Source organism: Tursiops truncatus, chromosome 11 (assembly GCF_011762595.2).
Source record: "Tursiops truncatus isolate mTurTru1 chromosome 11, mTurTru1.mat.Y, whole genome shotgun sequence".
Lineage (NCBI taxonomy): Eukaryota > Metazoa > Chordata > Mammalia > Artiodactyla > Delphinidae > Tursiops > Tursiops truncatus.
The window spans coordinates 46,209,585-46,225,147 of record NC_047044.1 but is presented as its reverse complement, the minus strand read 5'-3'; the positions used below and the strand labels follow the sequence as shown (position 1 = coordinate 46,225,147).

The window sequence follows — 15,563 nt, the reverse complement described above, 5'->3', positions numbered from 1 at the left end:
TTATTAACTAAATGTCTAAATTTAATTAAATGCCATAAAAACAAATAGCAGTGGCAACTGACGCACAGGATCCTGAACCAAGAATTATGATTAATCCAACTTTGTGCACCTGACATTCCCCATAAACATATAAACAAACGAACAAACCAATCTGTGCACCCATGGGTTTTTTCTCAGTTGATCAATCAATCAATCAGTGCTTGTTAACAGGAACACAGTAAAATAAGGCAATTCTGTATTTTGAGCATGATATTAAGCATATTCTAATTTTTCATTTGGGGCTGTATTTTAATTCAAAAGTAGGCCCTCGATTCATTACTATTTGGCTATAACTGGATTTTATAAATATTAATGAGAAGGAGCATTGAAAAGAAGTATGAACTCAATCAGATCCAGGGCCCTAAATTTCTATCTTAATACTAGCATGTTCTCTGGATTGGGTAGCCTCTGTCTGTGTCTGGTTTATGTTAAGGGATTTCTGCTCTGACCACATGCCACGCCTATGTCCAAGTTTTCTCTTCCACTTTCTTCCAAAGCATGAAATGACCCAGAAATTTCAATATTTTGGTATCTAAGCTACATTTTTCATGAAGCTTCTTAACACCTACAAGTTGCATTACTATCCTTTGTTGGCTTATGTGTGCTGGTTTTTGTACTGGAATATATCTCACCACAGATATGGAGCAAGGGCAGGTGTGCTTTTTTTCAAGATATTTATCTGGAACCAATCAGAGTGTTGCTAGAATTTAGTCATCACAGACTCGTACAGAAGAAATTCTGAAGTGACACTGTAAGTATGGGCTAAGAAAGGTCAACGATCCAGGCAATTTACTGAAGGCAAAGCAGGAAGAAAAACCAGACTGAATACCATGCTAAGTCAGTAAGGGGCTCTCCAGGTAGAACTGCGGGTAATTTGTGGGACTTGCCTTGCTGTATGGTGAGATGATGTGATACGGAATTAGAAATATTGACACTTTCACCCGAAATGTAGACGGCATTGAGACAATCAGCCAAAATCAACAAGGCAACAACTCAGACACGACTCTCCAGTTAAACTGACTTGTCAGGGGCAGTGGTTTGCCTTGATTAGTCACGTGCCAAATCCAAGTTCACGTTGGTAAAGCATCAAAAGGGTGCTTTGAATAAAGGATCACTCTTCTTGCATTTAAAATCAATCCTAGCACAAGGCCTTGCAATATGAAGGTCATGTGAATAGGAAACACTCATGAATTGACACCAAGGGGCAGCAAGGGGCTAGTGGTTGGATGACATATCCTTTAATTGCTGGCAAAAATTAATCAACAGAAGACACTGACATAAGGCTGCTTTGTAAATAAAAATCAGATCTCAGTCAGTATCGCGCTTATCAGCACAATACGTAATAATTTGAGGGTAGGGACTATCTCTTTATATCCCTGACTAGTGCTTTCAGGGAGAGCATGACGTAGTGGAAACAGCCCTGGAGTGCGGTAGGGTTTGGCTACTGCTCAACCGTGTGACCTTGGAGAAGCCACAGTTTCTCTCTGGGACTTTAACTCAAATGAGATGGGATTAGATCATTCTTTTTTTTTTTTTTTTTGCGGTATGCGGACCTCTCACTGTTGTGGCCTCTCCCGTTGCGGAGCACAGGCTCCAGACGCGCAGGCTCAGCGGCCATGGCTCACGGGCCCAGCCACTCCGCGGCACGTGGGATCCTCCCGGACCGGGGCACGAACCCATGTCCCCTGCATTGGCAGGCGGACTCCCAACCACTGCGCCACCAGGGAAGCCCGGGATTAGATCATTCTAAGGACACTTTCAATGCTAGCATGCTGTAACAATGTAAATCAGTGGTTCTTAACTTTCTGAGGTCACAGAAACTATGAGAATCTGATAAAAGCCATTCACTCTCTTTCCAAAGAAATGCACATACCTGCCCCATCCCCAACAAGTTCACGGACAATTTGGGGGTTACTACTTTCCTAAGGTCTACCCACGAAGCACTGGGTGAAAAACCCTGATCTAGGTGATTTCTGATTATTCATTTACCAAACATTCATTACTCAATGAATGACTCTGGAGCCTACTAGGCTCCAGACCCTGTGCTGGGGCACTGGATGGTGTCAGTTGTCCCAGATTCTCATGGAAAAACTGACATTTTAAAATGCAAATATCAAACCATAGATCAGCAGGAAAGATTTGATAAAATATTAACCTCACCTTAAGCAGAAATCTCAGATGTAAACCCCAGGAAGCATAAGTATATTGGGAAAACAGTAGTTGTCTAAACTTAGCTCTTTCCAGCACATCGAAGACCAACCAGGCCTTCAAAGCCTTTGCTAAGAGTTTGCTCTTAGTCCCAGAATTATAAAGGTTCACATCTTCACCTTGTGTGAAAAAGGATGAACAGTGGTCTTGACCAACAGACATTTCAGGAAGGATTTCAGGACAGAGAGCTTTGTAGGCTCTGGAGTCATTCAGAACTGGGTTCAAATCCAGGATCTGAAGTGCACCGGCTGTTTAACAAGTTAAACAGTTGGACAAGTTACCCTGAGCCTTGGTTTTCACCCAGTGCTTCGTGGGTAGACTTTAGGAAAGTAGTAACCCCCAAATTGTCCGTGAACTTGTTGGGGATAGGGCAGGTATGTGCATTTCTTTGGAAAGAGAGTGAATGGCTTTTATCAGATTCTTATCAGAATCTGTAAAATGGGAATAATAACCACAACTACCTCAAGAAGGACTTTATAAGGATTAAATAAGTGAACATCCATAGAGCCAGGGTCTAGCAACCCTAAACAGAAATACCTGTTACTGTATTTGAATATACTATGAATTCTAGCCACGAAAATGGTGTTCATCTTACTTTAAAGGTAACATCTACTCACATAAGGAACTTCTTGCGTGAAAATATGAAGACGCCATAATAATGTGATCTCAACGGTCTTTAATCCCCTCATTACAGAATTGCTGCAGATCTGTGATGCCCTGAACCACATAGCCGGCTGGCTCTCATAGAGCCTGAACCTCCTGAGATCCTCACCTGTCCGCTCTTGGCCGAAGGAGTGATTTTCATACTTGCCACTCCTCGTCGTTATGGTCACATTGTAGAGGCGACCCGGGGTGAGGGAGCTGAAGGAACATTCGCTGACAGACTTGGCAATCACGAGGGACTGAACCACCCTGCCATCGTGGGAGAGTGTCACCACGTAGTTATCCACGTCTCCAGGAGCAGGCAGCCAGGATATACTGAGGTAGTCATTGCGACCAGAGTTGTTCACCCTTACTCCACTCACACTGGAAGGGACTGGGATTTAACAGGGGGAGAAAATTTAAAAAAGAAAGGCGCAGTCAAAAGTCTGAGTCATCTATTGCGGTGGGCAAAAACAGTGTGGACTCAGGAGATCTGATTACCTATGAGGTCAAGGAAGGGTGACGATTTCACTGTAGCTTCTGGAAGCTGAGAGTTCTTACATCATAAGATTAACCAAGATAAAAATCCAAGGAAGTCTTTTGGATGCCTCTTAAATACAAGGATGCTGCTACTGCATTTTTATGGTGTGGTTGTTTGTAAAGTATTTTAAGTGGAGGGTTTTTTATGTGAACGTGTCAGGAAGTCCCCTATGTAGGAAAGGGAACAGACATTAACTATCTAAATGAAAGAGCTTGAACCAAACCCATCAATAAAGAAAGGTTTTTGAGGGGAAAGGTGAAGAGTGCAATAGCTTTTCTAAAAGTCTTAGACATTGGGATAGCTTCGACCTTCTTGTGATTAATTTATTTATTCCTGGGGAGTCTAATCATTTACACAGGTGAAGGGGTTGTATTTCCCTTCGCAAAGCATTTCCTGCCCTCTAGTGGTGAGAAATAAACCTAAGCGCCTATCCTGGAAACAATAAGTCTGGAGACCGGACTTGAGGGCAGAAAGACATGCTGTGGCAATAATGGCCTTTCTGATGTCCACCATAATTATGTGCTTCTCTCAGTTGGGGTTTTAGCGTCACAAGCATTTACTAAGAACCAACTATTTTCCAAGTACACAAAAATGGAAAAGATGTGGATGACTGTAAAGAGTTCCCTGCCTAGAAGTACAGTCTGCAAATTAAGAATCATGGTATTGAATAATAGTTGTTCCATGTATTAGAAATAAATGCAAGACAAATAGTACTGTCAGTAGTGAATATAAGAATAAAATATATAGTATATATGAACTGCGCTACTGTTTTCATCATTGGTTGACTGACTTCAGCTATATATTTTCATATAATTGTCAATATCCCTACATCACATATAACGGACGGGATTCGGCTAGATGACCTCTGAGAATCCTTCTCATCTAATATGCTCTGACTTTGCGGTTTAATCCCCAAAGTCTTCTGTGCATTTACAAGCACTTATCCATCACCAAAGTTATAAACAGCACTCTACTAAATAATTCTGCTAATGCTGTTGCACGCATATGGACATCTCCCAGATATAACATTGAACTTTTAGCCATTCTATTTATGTATTGATGCCTTCCGTCCTTTTTTTTCCCCTGTCCTTCTTTTGTCCATCAAACCATCTGTATATCCCTTGGTTGTTCTCAGAATAACTATGCTTGTTTTTCAAAACTGCTGGGAATATTTGCAACTATTAACATTTTATTAGAAAAGATATAATTATTAAAAGTTTCACCAAAAATATAAATTCATGTTTAAAAAAAAGATATAATATTTTTTCTTTAGAATGAGCATTTTCTCAAGTTAGAATTAGATTTGTTAAGCACATCTGATATCTTCAATTTTAGATATTTTGCCACCTTATCTAAGCTGGGAGGGTTTATATATATGTTTCAACTCTGTGGAAATATAAGTGAATTATTTCAACCTTGACTAATACTTCAGTAATTTGAGTAGATGGTAATGATTATCTAGGTTTTAGCCATTGAATTTTTTTACAATCTACCATGTACAGAATTTACTAATTGAGGCACCTTTCAAAATCTCTAGTTATTGTGCTTCTATAGTAATATCCCATTTTTCTCTTTTCTCATGATAATGTCTGCACTCAATGTGTTTGAATAAAATAACTGATGTTTATATTTATTCATATCTTGTCCTCTCCTTAAGACTTTATTATCATTCTTCAAAGAATTTCTTGTCTCGTTTTTGCATACTTCTGTTATATAATGGTCAAATATTGATACCTCTGTTGTCATTAAAATATAGGTATAAAAATAATTACAAGTCCCACTTATCAAGTGATCTCAGATATCAAACTATTTTAGTATAGCACCATACGCTGGAGAGTCCTTGTGGTATTTTAAGTTGGGAATTAACCTGTGTGGCGGCATCTGATTACTTGCTCACAAAACCATTTCCTTTTCCTCTTGGACACACAGCTAGACTGTATTTCCCAGCCGCCCCTGCAGTTAGGTGTAGTCATACAACTGTGTTCCCGTTAATGGAATGTGGGTGGAAGTGATGTGTTTACTTCCAGCTTTAGTAGTCTTCCGCCTCCCCATAACCTCCATTCTCTGAAGAAATGGAGAGACCTCTGAGAACCTAGAGGAAGGAAGAACCACAGATGGTAGGAGCCTGGGTCCCTTAATTACTGCTTAGAGAAGAACCAACCAATAGAGTTGTCCCGTCAGGAACACCCACATTGTACAGTTGTATAAGCAGGAAATAAGTCAGCCTAATCTGACTAATACAACTGCAAGTCACTGGGAGATGGATGCAAGATCCTTTTCAACTCCTCTCCTCAACTTGTTATTTCTCCTTCCCCACTCTGATACCCGGTGTTGGGGTGACTTACTGGGGATGGAAGAGAAAATGAAGGCTTAGATAGATAAGTGAATGGCAGAGCTAGGACCAGAATCTAGGCCTCTTGATTCCCCAACTAAGCTTTTCAGTCCCTCACCCCCAATTATGCTACATTGATGGATGGTGCCAAGAACCATTAAAAGAGAAGAAGGAAGGTATCAGGAAGAACACAGGCAACAGTATCAGTTGCCACAGAATGACAGAAATGGGCAGACATCAGTGAATTTCTACCTAGGCTATAAAATATCTTTTCAATGACTTAGTTGCTCTTTTGGGAGAATTAATGAAGTTAATGGTCCTTGGGTTCATTAAGCAGGTGAGATTCATGATTTTCAAAAGGATATATCTATGGATACCTGACGCTGATACTCAGAATCTGAGCATTGGAAATATAGAGGGAGGAGACTGACATCCAACTTAACATAATCATATGAAATTAAACGGGCAAAGTCACTGACCTGAATTCACTAATAATTATTAAAGCTTCTATTGGATTTATTTAATTGTATATCTTTCTAAGAAACTGGAACATACATTTTATATTGTTTGTTTATGTTCTTTCTTTGTGTTGTATAGAAAATTGTATTCCCTTCTCTGGTGCTGCACCTCTGCCTGACACATATGACCACATGACATTTATTTGATTACTTAGCTCTCTGCCCTATTTGACTATGAGCTCTTTAAGGTCAAGGAACATTGTTTAGGTGGCGTACAGTATTGAGCACTGTTTAATGTTGCTTGTGAAAATATATGGGATTGGGCAATTTTATTAGCTTAACTTTTTTTGTTTGTTTGTTTTTGTTTTTTTTTTGTTTTGTGGTACGCGGGCCTCTCACTGTTGTGGCCTCTCCCGTTGCGGAGCACAGGCTCCGGACGCGCAGGCTCAGTGGCCATGGCTCACGGGCCCAGCCGCTCCGCGGCATGTGGGATCTTCCCGGACCGGGGCAGAACCCGTGTCCCCTGCATCGGCAGGCAGACTCTCAACCACTGTGCCACCAGGGAAGCCCTATTAGCTTAACTTTTGACCATGGAAGTTGGAGATCATTTTTTTTTCTGTCTTGAAACCAAGAATATGAAAGAGAATGGAAGATACTTTTTTTAAAAAGTTCATGACTTGTTTACCTTAATCGGACATAAATATTTCAAAGAAAATCAGCTAGATGAAGGAATAAGCTTAGGTAGCAGATGACTATCATGTCATCGCAAAGGGTTTTCTAGGAGTTCTGACACACGTATTGGAGATTTTAGAAAATTTAGAATTCATTCTCTCCTACTCTCACCCATCATCCAATTTCCATTCCTGGGAGATCAACATGTACTGTCTGGATAGCACTGAAACTTGGCTTTTAGGAAGATCAGAGTTGGGTCTGTCTTTAGGATGTTTTAAAACACCTAGGATATACCCTGGAGGTTCCACGTGCTCAGATCGCCGTAGGTCACACTCTTCTTACCTGTCCTTCCCTCCACCACCACTTGTCGGGAAGAGATTCCTCCGCTTACTGTGGTTACCACCATGGAGTAGAGGCTGCCCGATTTGAGGGAGTGGAAGCTGTATCTGCTGGTCTCACTGGAGACACTTTCATTTTTGATGACCACGTTTTCATGGATCAGTAAGACTTGGTAGAAGTCTATGTCTCCCAATGCTTGGGTCCAGTTAGTGAAGAGACTGCTTGTTGTCCCTTGGTTGGCCACATGCAAACCGGTCACTTGGGCAGGCACTAAAACAGAGTAGACAGGGAAGAAAAAACAGATGATATTTCGTCACCCTAAGGAAGTGTAACAAAAATGAGTAAAAAATGGAGACAGTCTTGAAAATGCTAAAAAAATATATATTTTTTGATATAGACACTCAGCTTTATTTCCTGTGAAATATGGAGAACTATTCCCCTACAGAGACTCTACCATTCTGAAAAAGCTGCTTATATGGGAAATCAAAATTATTTCAGATCCAAGGATAAGATGATGCATGCCTATTACGTAGTCTTGATTTTTAAATTTTAAATAATAAAAGGCTGTTTATTATATGATATCACTTATATGTGAATTCTAAAAAAGAATACAAACGAACTTGTTTACCAACAGAAACAGACTCACAGACATAGAAAGCAAACTTATGGTTACCAAAGGGGAAGGAGAGGGAGGGATAAATTAGGAGTATGGGATTGGCAGATACATAAAACGCTGCTATTTTTGAAGACTGCTTACTTAATGTTATTTTATCTGTCCCTACCCCGTGAGAACTCAAAGCCACATGATCTACTGGAGCTAATGGTTGTTATGGGGTGGTATTGGGAAATCCCTCTAACCTGATGATTAGATTGTAGTCTAGGAGACTGGTAATTCTTTATTGGCACATTCTCAAGAGGACTATTCTTACACATGAAAATGCTACAATGCTATATGTTATAGTGTTATATAATAATAATAATGGTAATGAAAATGATAACAACTGATTGCCTGTTATGTGCCAGTTATGGACTCTATGCTTTACAGATGTTATATTATTGGTTACTCATTCAAAACTCTATAGAGTTGATTTTTTAAATTCCCTTTACAGAGGAGGAAACCAAGGATCATAATGTAAGTAACTTAGCCTATACAACAGTGCGAACAAATTGTCATTCTGGCGTCCAAAGCCTGATTTGTCTCACCTGTGAGCCTGTGCCCTTTATCTAATTAACAACTACTGTGATTTTTAACCTGTCCATTGACAAATCTTTTACACAGATCTTGAAGTTGGCACTTGATCAACATACATCTCCTTTGTGCCTCTTCCCAGAATTATGATAATCAAAGGGAGTGGAACCTTGCACAATCCTTCTCAGAAATCACTGACTTGTGGATTTAGGTACAAACATACTTATTAAAATACGTTACTGTACACGGATCAAAAGATTCAATTCCAATTCTAAATTTCATATGGAAAGCAAAGGAATTAATATGCCAAAACAGTTTTGAAAAAGAAGAATAAAGTTGGAGGACTAACATCATCTGATTTCAAAACTTCTAGAAAGCTACAGTAATGAAGACAGTGTGATACTGGCAAAAAAGTAGACACATAGACTGATGGAACAGACTTGAAGGTCCAGAAATAGACCAAACACATATATAATCGATTGATTTTTTTTTTTATAGAGATGCAAGGGCAATTCAGTGGAGAAGGGAGAGTCTTTTCAACAAATAGGACTGGAATTATTAGATGTGCATAAGCAAAGAAATAAACTTCCCCCCATATCTCACACATATATAAAAATTAACTCAAAATTGATTATACACCTAAATTTACAACCTAAAACTATGAAACTTCTAGGAGAAAATTTTGGTGACCTTGTGTTAGACAAAGGTTTCTTACGTATGACACCAAAAGCATGATTCATGAAAGAAAAAACTGGTAAATTGACATCAAAATTAAAAACTTATATTCTGCAAGATATACTAATAAATTAATGAAAAGACAAGCCAGGGAAGGAGATCAAGATGGTGGAGTAAGAGGACAGGGAGCTCACCTCCCTGTCACCAAAAATATATCTACATGTGGAGTAATTATCACTGAAAACTAATTGGTAACTGGCAAAAATACTCCTGTACAACCAAGACTGTAAGAAAGATACACACGTAATAGGGTAGGAAGGGAACAGAAGTGATTGGGTCAGGACCTGTGCCCCTCAGAGGGGACTCAGAGGACAAGGAGATGACATTGGTGGACACTCAACCTGGGGAGTGAGCAGGTTAAACCAACTTTGGGCATCTCAGTCCTGGTGTCCTACATGAGGAGACAAGCCCCCTTAGCTGGTTGGAGAACTGCTGGGACAAAGAGAAGAGCTGAGGAAGTCTGGACTCCACTCATGAGGGGCACACACATGCTGGCTAACCCCCAAGGCAGAGCAGAGAAAGGTCTGCTCTAGTGGCTGCCGAGTTTCCCATGACCACCTGGCACACGTACCAGCCCAAGCCAAGCAAACATTCCGACCCCACTCACTTCATGCCACAATGTGGCACTGGAACTGGGGCAGCCACGGCTGGGGAAGAAACTTGACTGTGGGACCCAGAGGTGACAGGGAGCAGCTCCACCCCGGGGTGGAGGCTGGGTGGGGCAGCACGACTATACTTGGTGCTTACTCAAGCAGTGCCTCAGACTACCCAGATCTCTGACGGGGTGGCCACTCCACCACAGCTAACCTACGGATACACGTAGAGCTCACATGGGTCCCACCTGCCCTGTGGAGCATTTCCGTGACAGGGTGGGGGCAGCGGATGCAGGCAGTAGTGATCAGCTGGGAGAGACAAACGGGACCTGCACCAGAGGCTGCATCTGAGTGGAGCCATAGACACCTACACGGGCAGCACATTGGAACTCTGTCTGCACACAGGCCCCACTTGCTTCAGCACTCCCCTCCTCTGGGGTAAAGGTCCCGGTGCTGGGAGAGGGAAAAACACACACTTAAAGTGAACAAAGTCAGCTCGAGACTGATCCTCAGGGTTTCTGCCCAGCAACTTGGGATCAGACCCCACCCCTGACAGGGCAATGATGGCCACTGAACAGACAGGAAGTCCCACCTCACACCTGGCACCAGCTCTAGCCCCTCCACCTCCAGCCCAACCTCTACCAAGGTGACAGCTGCCAGCTATCACCCTAAAACAACAACCTGAAGAAAGATGTAACTTGCATTCATGTCAAATCCAGCTCTCTCACCAAAGACACTGGGCGAACACAGCCCATATAGGGAGGCTCCCACATAAGAACACCCCTTTAAGACCACAATAGGTAACTGTTTCACCTAAATTCATAGAGGCAGAGATAAGCAAAATGAAAAAGCAGAGGAACTACTCTTAATTGAGAGAGCAAACAAAACCCCCTAAAAAAATAAATAATGAAACAGAAATAAACAATTTACCAGGTAAAGGATTAAAAACATTGGTAATAAAAATGTTAACTGAATTAGGGAAAAGAATTTATCTAAACAGTGAACATTTTAACAAGGAACCAGAAGATATAAAAAAGATCCAATCAGAAATGAATAACTCAATAGCTGAACTAAAATAAACGTACTAGAAGGAATGAAGAGCAGACTAAGTAGTACATAAGTGATCTGGAAGATAGAATAATGTAAATCACCCAATCAGAATAGCAGAAAGAAAAACAAATTTTAAAAATGAAAGCAATTTAAGCGATCTCTGGGATAACATTAAGTGTACCAACATTTGCATTATAGGGATCCCAGAGAAGAGAGAGAGAAGAGGACTGAAAATGTATTTGATGAAATTATGGCTGAAAACTTCCCAAACTTGAAGGAGGAAACAGATATCCAGGTTCAGGAAGTGCAGGGGGTCCCAAACAAGACAAACCCAAGTAGAGCCACACCACATATCATAATTAAAGTGGCAAAAGCTAAAGAGAGAATTCTAAAGGCAACAAGAGAAAAACAAAGAGTCATATACAGGGGAATCCCCATAAGGCTATCAGCTGATTTCTCTGCAGAAATATTCGAGGCCAGAAGGGAGTGGCATGATATATTCAAGTGCTGAAAGGGAAAAACCTGCAACCTAGGATACTCCACCCAGCAAGATTATCATTTAGAATAGAAGTAGAGATAAAGAACTTCTCAGACAAGTAAAAACTAAGAGTTCATCAATACTAAATCTACCCTAAAAGAAATGTTGAAGGGTCTTCTCTAAATAGAAAAGAAGTAAGAATCTAAATGAAAGGGAAAAATCTCACTAGGAAAGGCAAATATATAATAATGATGGAGGATCAACTACTTAAATAAGACAGTACATACGTTAAAAGACAAAAAATTGTAAAAACAACTATAATAACACTATACAGTTAAGGGATAAGCAGAAGATGTAAAATATGGCATCAAAACCACAAAATGTGGGGGAGGAAAGTAAAAAATGTAGGTCTTTTAGAATGTGTTTGAACTTAAATGACTACCAGTTTAAAACAAGTAGATATAATTGTAGGTCAGCATATGTGAATCCCATGATAACCACAAATCAAAAAGGATAAAATATCTAGGAATAAACTTAACCAAGGAGGTGAAGTATAAACTCTGAAAACTATAAAAACATTGATGAAATAAACTGAAGACGATACAAAGAAATGGAAAGACATTCCATGCTCTTGGATTGGAAGAATTAATATTGTTAAAATGGTCATACTACCCAAAGTAATCTATAGATTTAATCCTTATCAAAATACCCATGTCATTTTTCACAGAACTAGAACAAATAATCTTAAAATTCACATGGAATCACAAAAGACTGTGAATTGTCAAAGCAATCTTGAGAAAAAAGAACAAAGCTGGAACTATCATATGCCCAGACTTCAGATTATACTACAAAGCTACAGTAATCAAAACAGTATGATACTGACACAAAAACAGACACATAGATCAACGGAACAGGATAGAGAGCCTGGAAATAAACCCACACACCTATGGTTATTTAATCTATGGCAAAGGAGGCAAGAATACGCATTGGAGAAAAGACAGTCTTTTCAGCAAGTGGTGCGGGAAAACTGGACAGCTACATGTACAACAATGAGATTAGAACATTTCCTCACACCATATACAAAAATGAACTCAAAATTGATTAAAGACCCAAATGTAAGACTGGAAATCATAAAGCTCCTAGAACAGAACATAGGCAGAACACTCTTTGACATAAATCGTAGCAATATTGTTTTTGGATTTGTCTCCTAATGCAAAAGAAATAAAAGCAAAAATAAACAAATGAGACCTAATTAAACGTAAAAGCTTTTGCACAGCGAGGGAAATCACTGACAAAAAGCCAAACCTATAGAATGGGAAAAGATATTTGCAAACGATATGACTGACAAGGGGTTAATATCCAAAATATATAAATAGCTCGTATAACTCAGTATAAAAAACCAAACAACCCAATCAAAAAATGGGCAGAATACCTGAATTTTTTCCAAAGAAGACATACAGGGGGCTAACAGGCACATGAAAAGATTCTCAACATTGTTAGTTATTAGAGAAATGCAAATCAAAACCACAATGAGCTACCACCTCACAGCTGTCAGAATGGCTATCATCAAAAAGTCTACAGATAACAAATATCGGGAGGATGGGAAGAAAAGTGAACCCTCATGCACTGTTGGTGGGAATGTGAATTGGTGCGGCCACTATGGAAAACAGTATGGAGGTTCCTCAAAAAACTAAAAATAGGGCTTCCCTGGTGGCGCAGTGGTTGAGAGTCTGCCTGCCGATGCAGGGGACACGGGTTCATGCCCTGGTCTGGGAAGATCCCACATGCCGCGGAGCGGCTGGGCCCGTGGGCCATGGCCGCTGAGTCTGCGCATCCGGAGCCTGTGCTCCGCAATGGGAGAGGCCACAACGGTGAGAGGCCTGCATACCGCAAAAAAAAAAAACAAAAAAAACTAAAAATAGAACTCCCATATTACTCCCAGTAATTCCATTACTCCCAGTAATTCCACTCCTGGGTATATATCTGGAAAAAATGAAAACACTAATTTGAAAACATACATGCACCCCAATATTCACAGCAGCACTATTTACAATAGCCAAGATATGGAAGCAGCCCAAGTGCCCATCAACAGACGAATGGATAAAGAAAATGTGGTATAAGGACTTCCCTGGTGGTGCAGTGGTTAAGAATCCACCTGCCAGTGCAGGGGACACAGGTTCGATCCCTGGTCGGGGAAGATCCCGTATGCCACAGAGCAACTAAGCCCGTGCACCACAACTACTGAGCCCGTGTGCTACAACTACTGAAGCTCGCACGCGTAGAGCCGTGCTCCACAACAAGAGAAGCCACCACAATGAGAAGCACATGCAGTGCAATGAAGAGTAGCCTCCACTCACTGCAACTACAGAAAGCCCAGGTGCAGCAATGAAGGCCCAAAGCAGCCAAAAATAAATAAGTAAAATAAATAAATTTATTTAAAAAATAAAAGACAATTTACCTTTGAAAATACTGTTAATGAATGCAGTCCAAGTCCATGCCATTGTTAAAAAACAACAAAAAAAAGAAAATGTGGTATATATACACAATGCAATATTACTCAGCCATGTAAAAGAATGAAATTCTGCCATTTGCAGCAATGTGGATGTACCTAGAGAATATTATGCTTAGTGAAATAAGTCAGACGGAGAAAGACAAATACTGTATGATATCACTTATATGTGGAATCTAAAAAATAATACAAATGAGTGTGTGTGCAAAACAGAAACAGACTCACAGATATAGAGGACAAACTAGTGGTTACCAAAGGGATGAGGAAAGGGTAGAGAGGTAAATTAGGGGTATGGGATTAAGAGATACAAACTACTACATATAAAATAGGTAAGCAACAAGGATATATTGTATAACATAGGGAATTATAGCCATTATCTTATAATAACTTTTAATGGAGTATATTCCATAGAAATGCTGAATCACAATGCTGTACACCTGAAACTAATATAATACTGTAAATCAACTATACTTCAATAAAATAAAAAGACAGGTCATAGACTGAGAGAAAACATTTCAACACACATTTTTGACAAAGGACTTACTCTGGAATAAAAATTCTCAAAACTCAATGATAAGAAACAAAGAACCCTATTAAAAAATGGGCAAAACATTTGAAAATATAGAAGATAAGTGGATGGTAAATAAGCATATGAAAAAAATGCTTGAAACCATTAGTCACTGAGAAAAGGCAAATTAAAATCACATGAGATACCTCTACACATTTATTAGAATGGCTCAAACTTAAAAAACCAAACAAACTGAAAATACCAAGTGTTGCTGAGAATACGGAGGAACTGGAAATATCATACATTGCTGGTGGGAATGTAAAATTTTACAACCACTCTGGAAAGCAGCTTGGTAGTTCCTTACAAAGTTAAACGTTCACTTACCATATGACACAGCAATATGAGTGGTGGGAATAATGAAAATGATCTTAAGTCTAAAATAATGCCTTGGACTTTCATTGCTGGCACAAACCATGAAAATCCCCCCAATACACGCAACTGCACATGTTGGATAAAACATAAAAATGTAAATGCATGAATGAGTCGTCAAGAATGTAAGGAATTCTCAGAGACCTGTAAGAAAGTGACAGAGAGGTAACTGGATCACTGAAGCAGACTGTCACCATGAGGTCATCTTTCAAACATAAATTTAAGCTTTGATTTTATAGCTTTGCAAGAGCTATGAATAGGACTTTCCCAGGGTGAGGAACCTCATAGGTGACTCTGCAAAATGTTGGATCCTGAAACTTTATATTCTAAGCATAAGTGAAATAAATATTTCCTCTCTATTCCCCATATACTGCAGCCTCCTTAATACTAGGTGGAGAAGAAAAAATTTCCACTGAGAATTCATAATGTCAGGACAGCTTCAGTGAGTTTGCAACCCAAATTCATAAAACCCTGGGTGATCAAAAAAACCTCAAGTTGACAATTTAGATTGAAATAGGTCTGGGTTGATAGAAATCCTGTGCACCTGAAAGAATCAAGTGAAAAGAAAATTCTTTCTGAAACCCACCTTCAAGAAAGGCCCCAAAGAATTCCCACAGAATAAAATCCCAAGGTATATGAGTTTAGAATAAAACATCACAAACATTTAAGGCAGGAAGCACCATGAGCAAAAGGCAGAGAACTCAGTAAACAACAGCACTGAACTCCTGAATATTTCAGATATTATACTGATCAGACAGAATGAAAATAAAAATCATTAATTTGCTTATAGCGATAAAGGAGGAGAATGGAAAGAGCAACAGAATACTAAACATATTTGGAA

General features: G+C 39.7%; 1 protein-coding gene across 4 annotated transcripts in view; it reads right to left on the bottom strand.

The window, feature by feature from the left end:
• Positions 1-15,563, bottom strand: part of PTPRB (protein tyrosine phosphatase receptor type B) — a 117,113-nt gene that overhangs the window by 54,576 nt on the left and 46,974 nt on the right. For all 4 annotated transcript variants that reach the window (XR_012324601.1, XM_019918603.2, XM_073789227.1 and 1 more), the window contains 2 exons: positions 7,235-7,501; positions 3,020-3,283 (listed from right to left, as the gene is read on the bottom strand). Coding sequence is in view for 3 of the 4 variants with exons in the window: in XM_019918603.2 (XP_019774162.1) it covers positions 3,020-3,283; positions 7,235-7,501 (531 nt within the window). In the remaining variant the exon portion in view is untranslated. The remainder of the gene's footprint in view (positions 1-3,019; positions 3,284-7,234; positions 7,502-15,563) is intronic.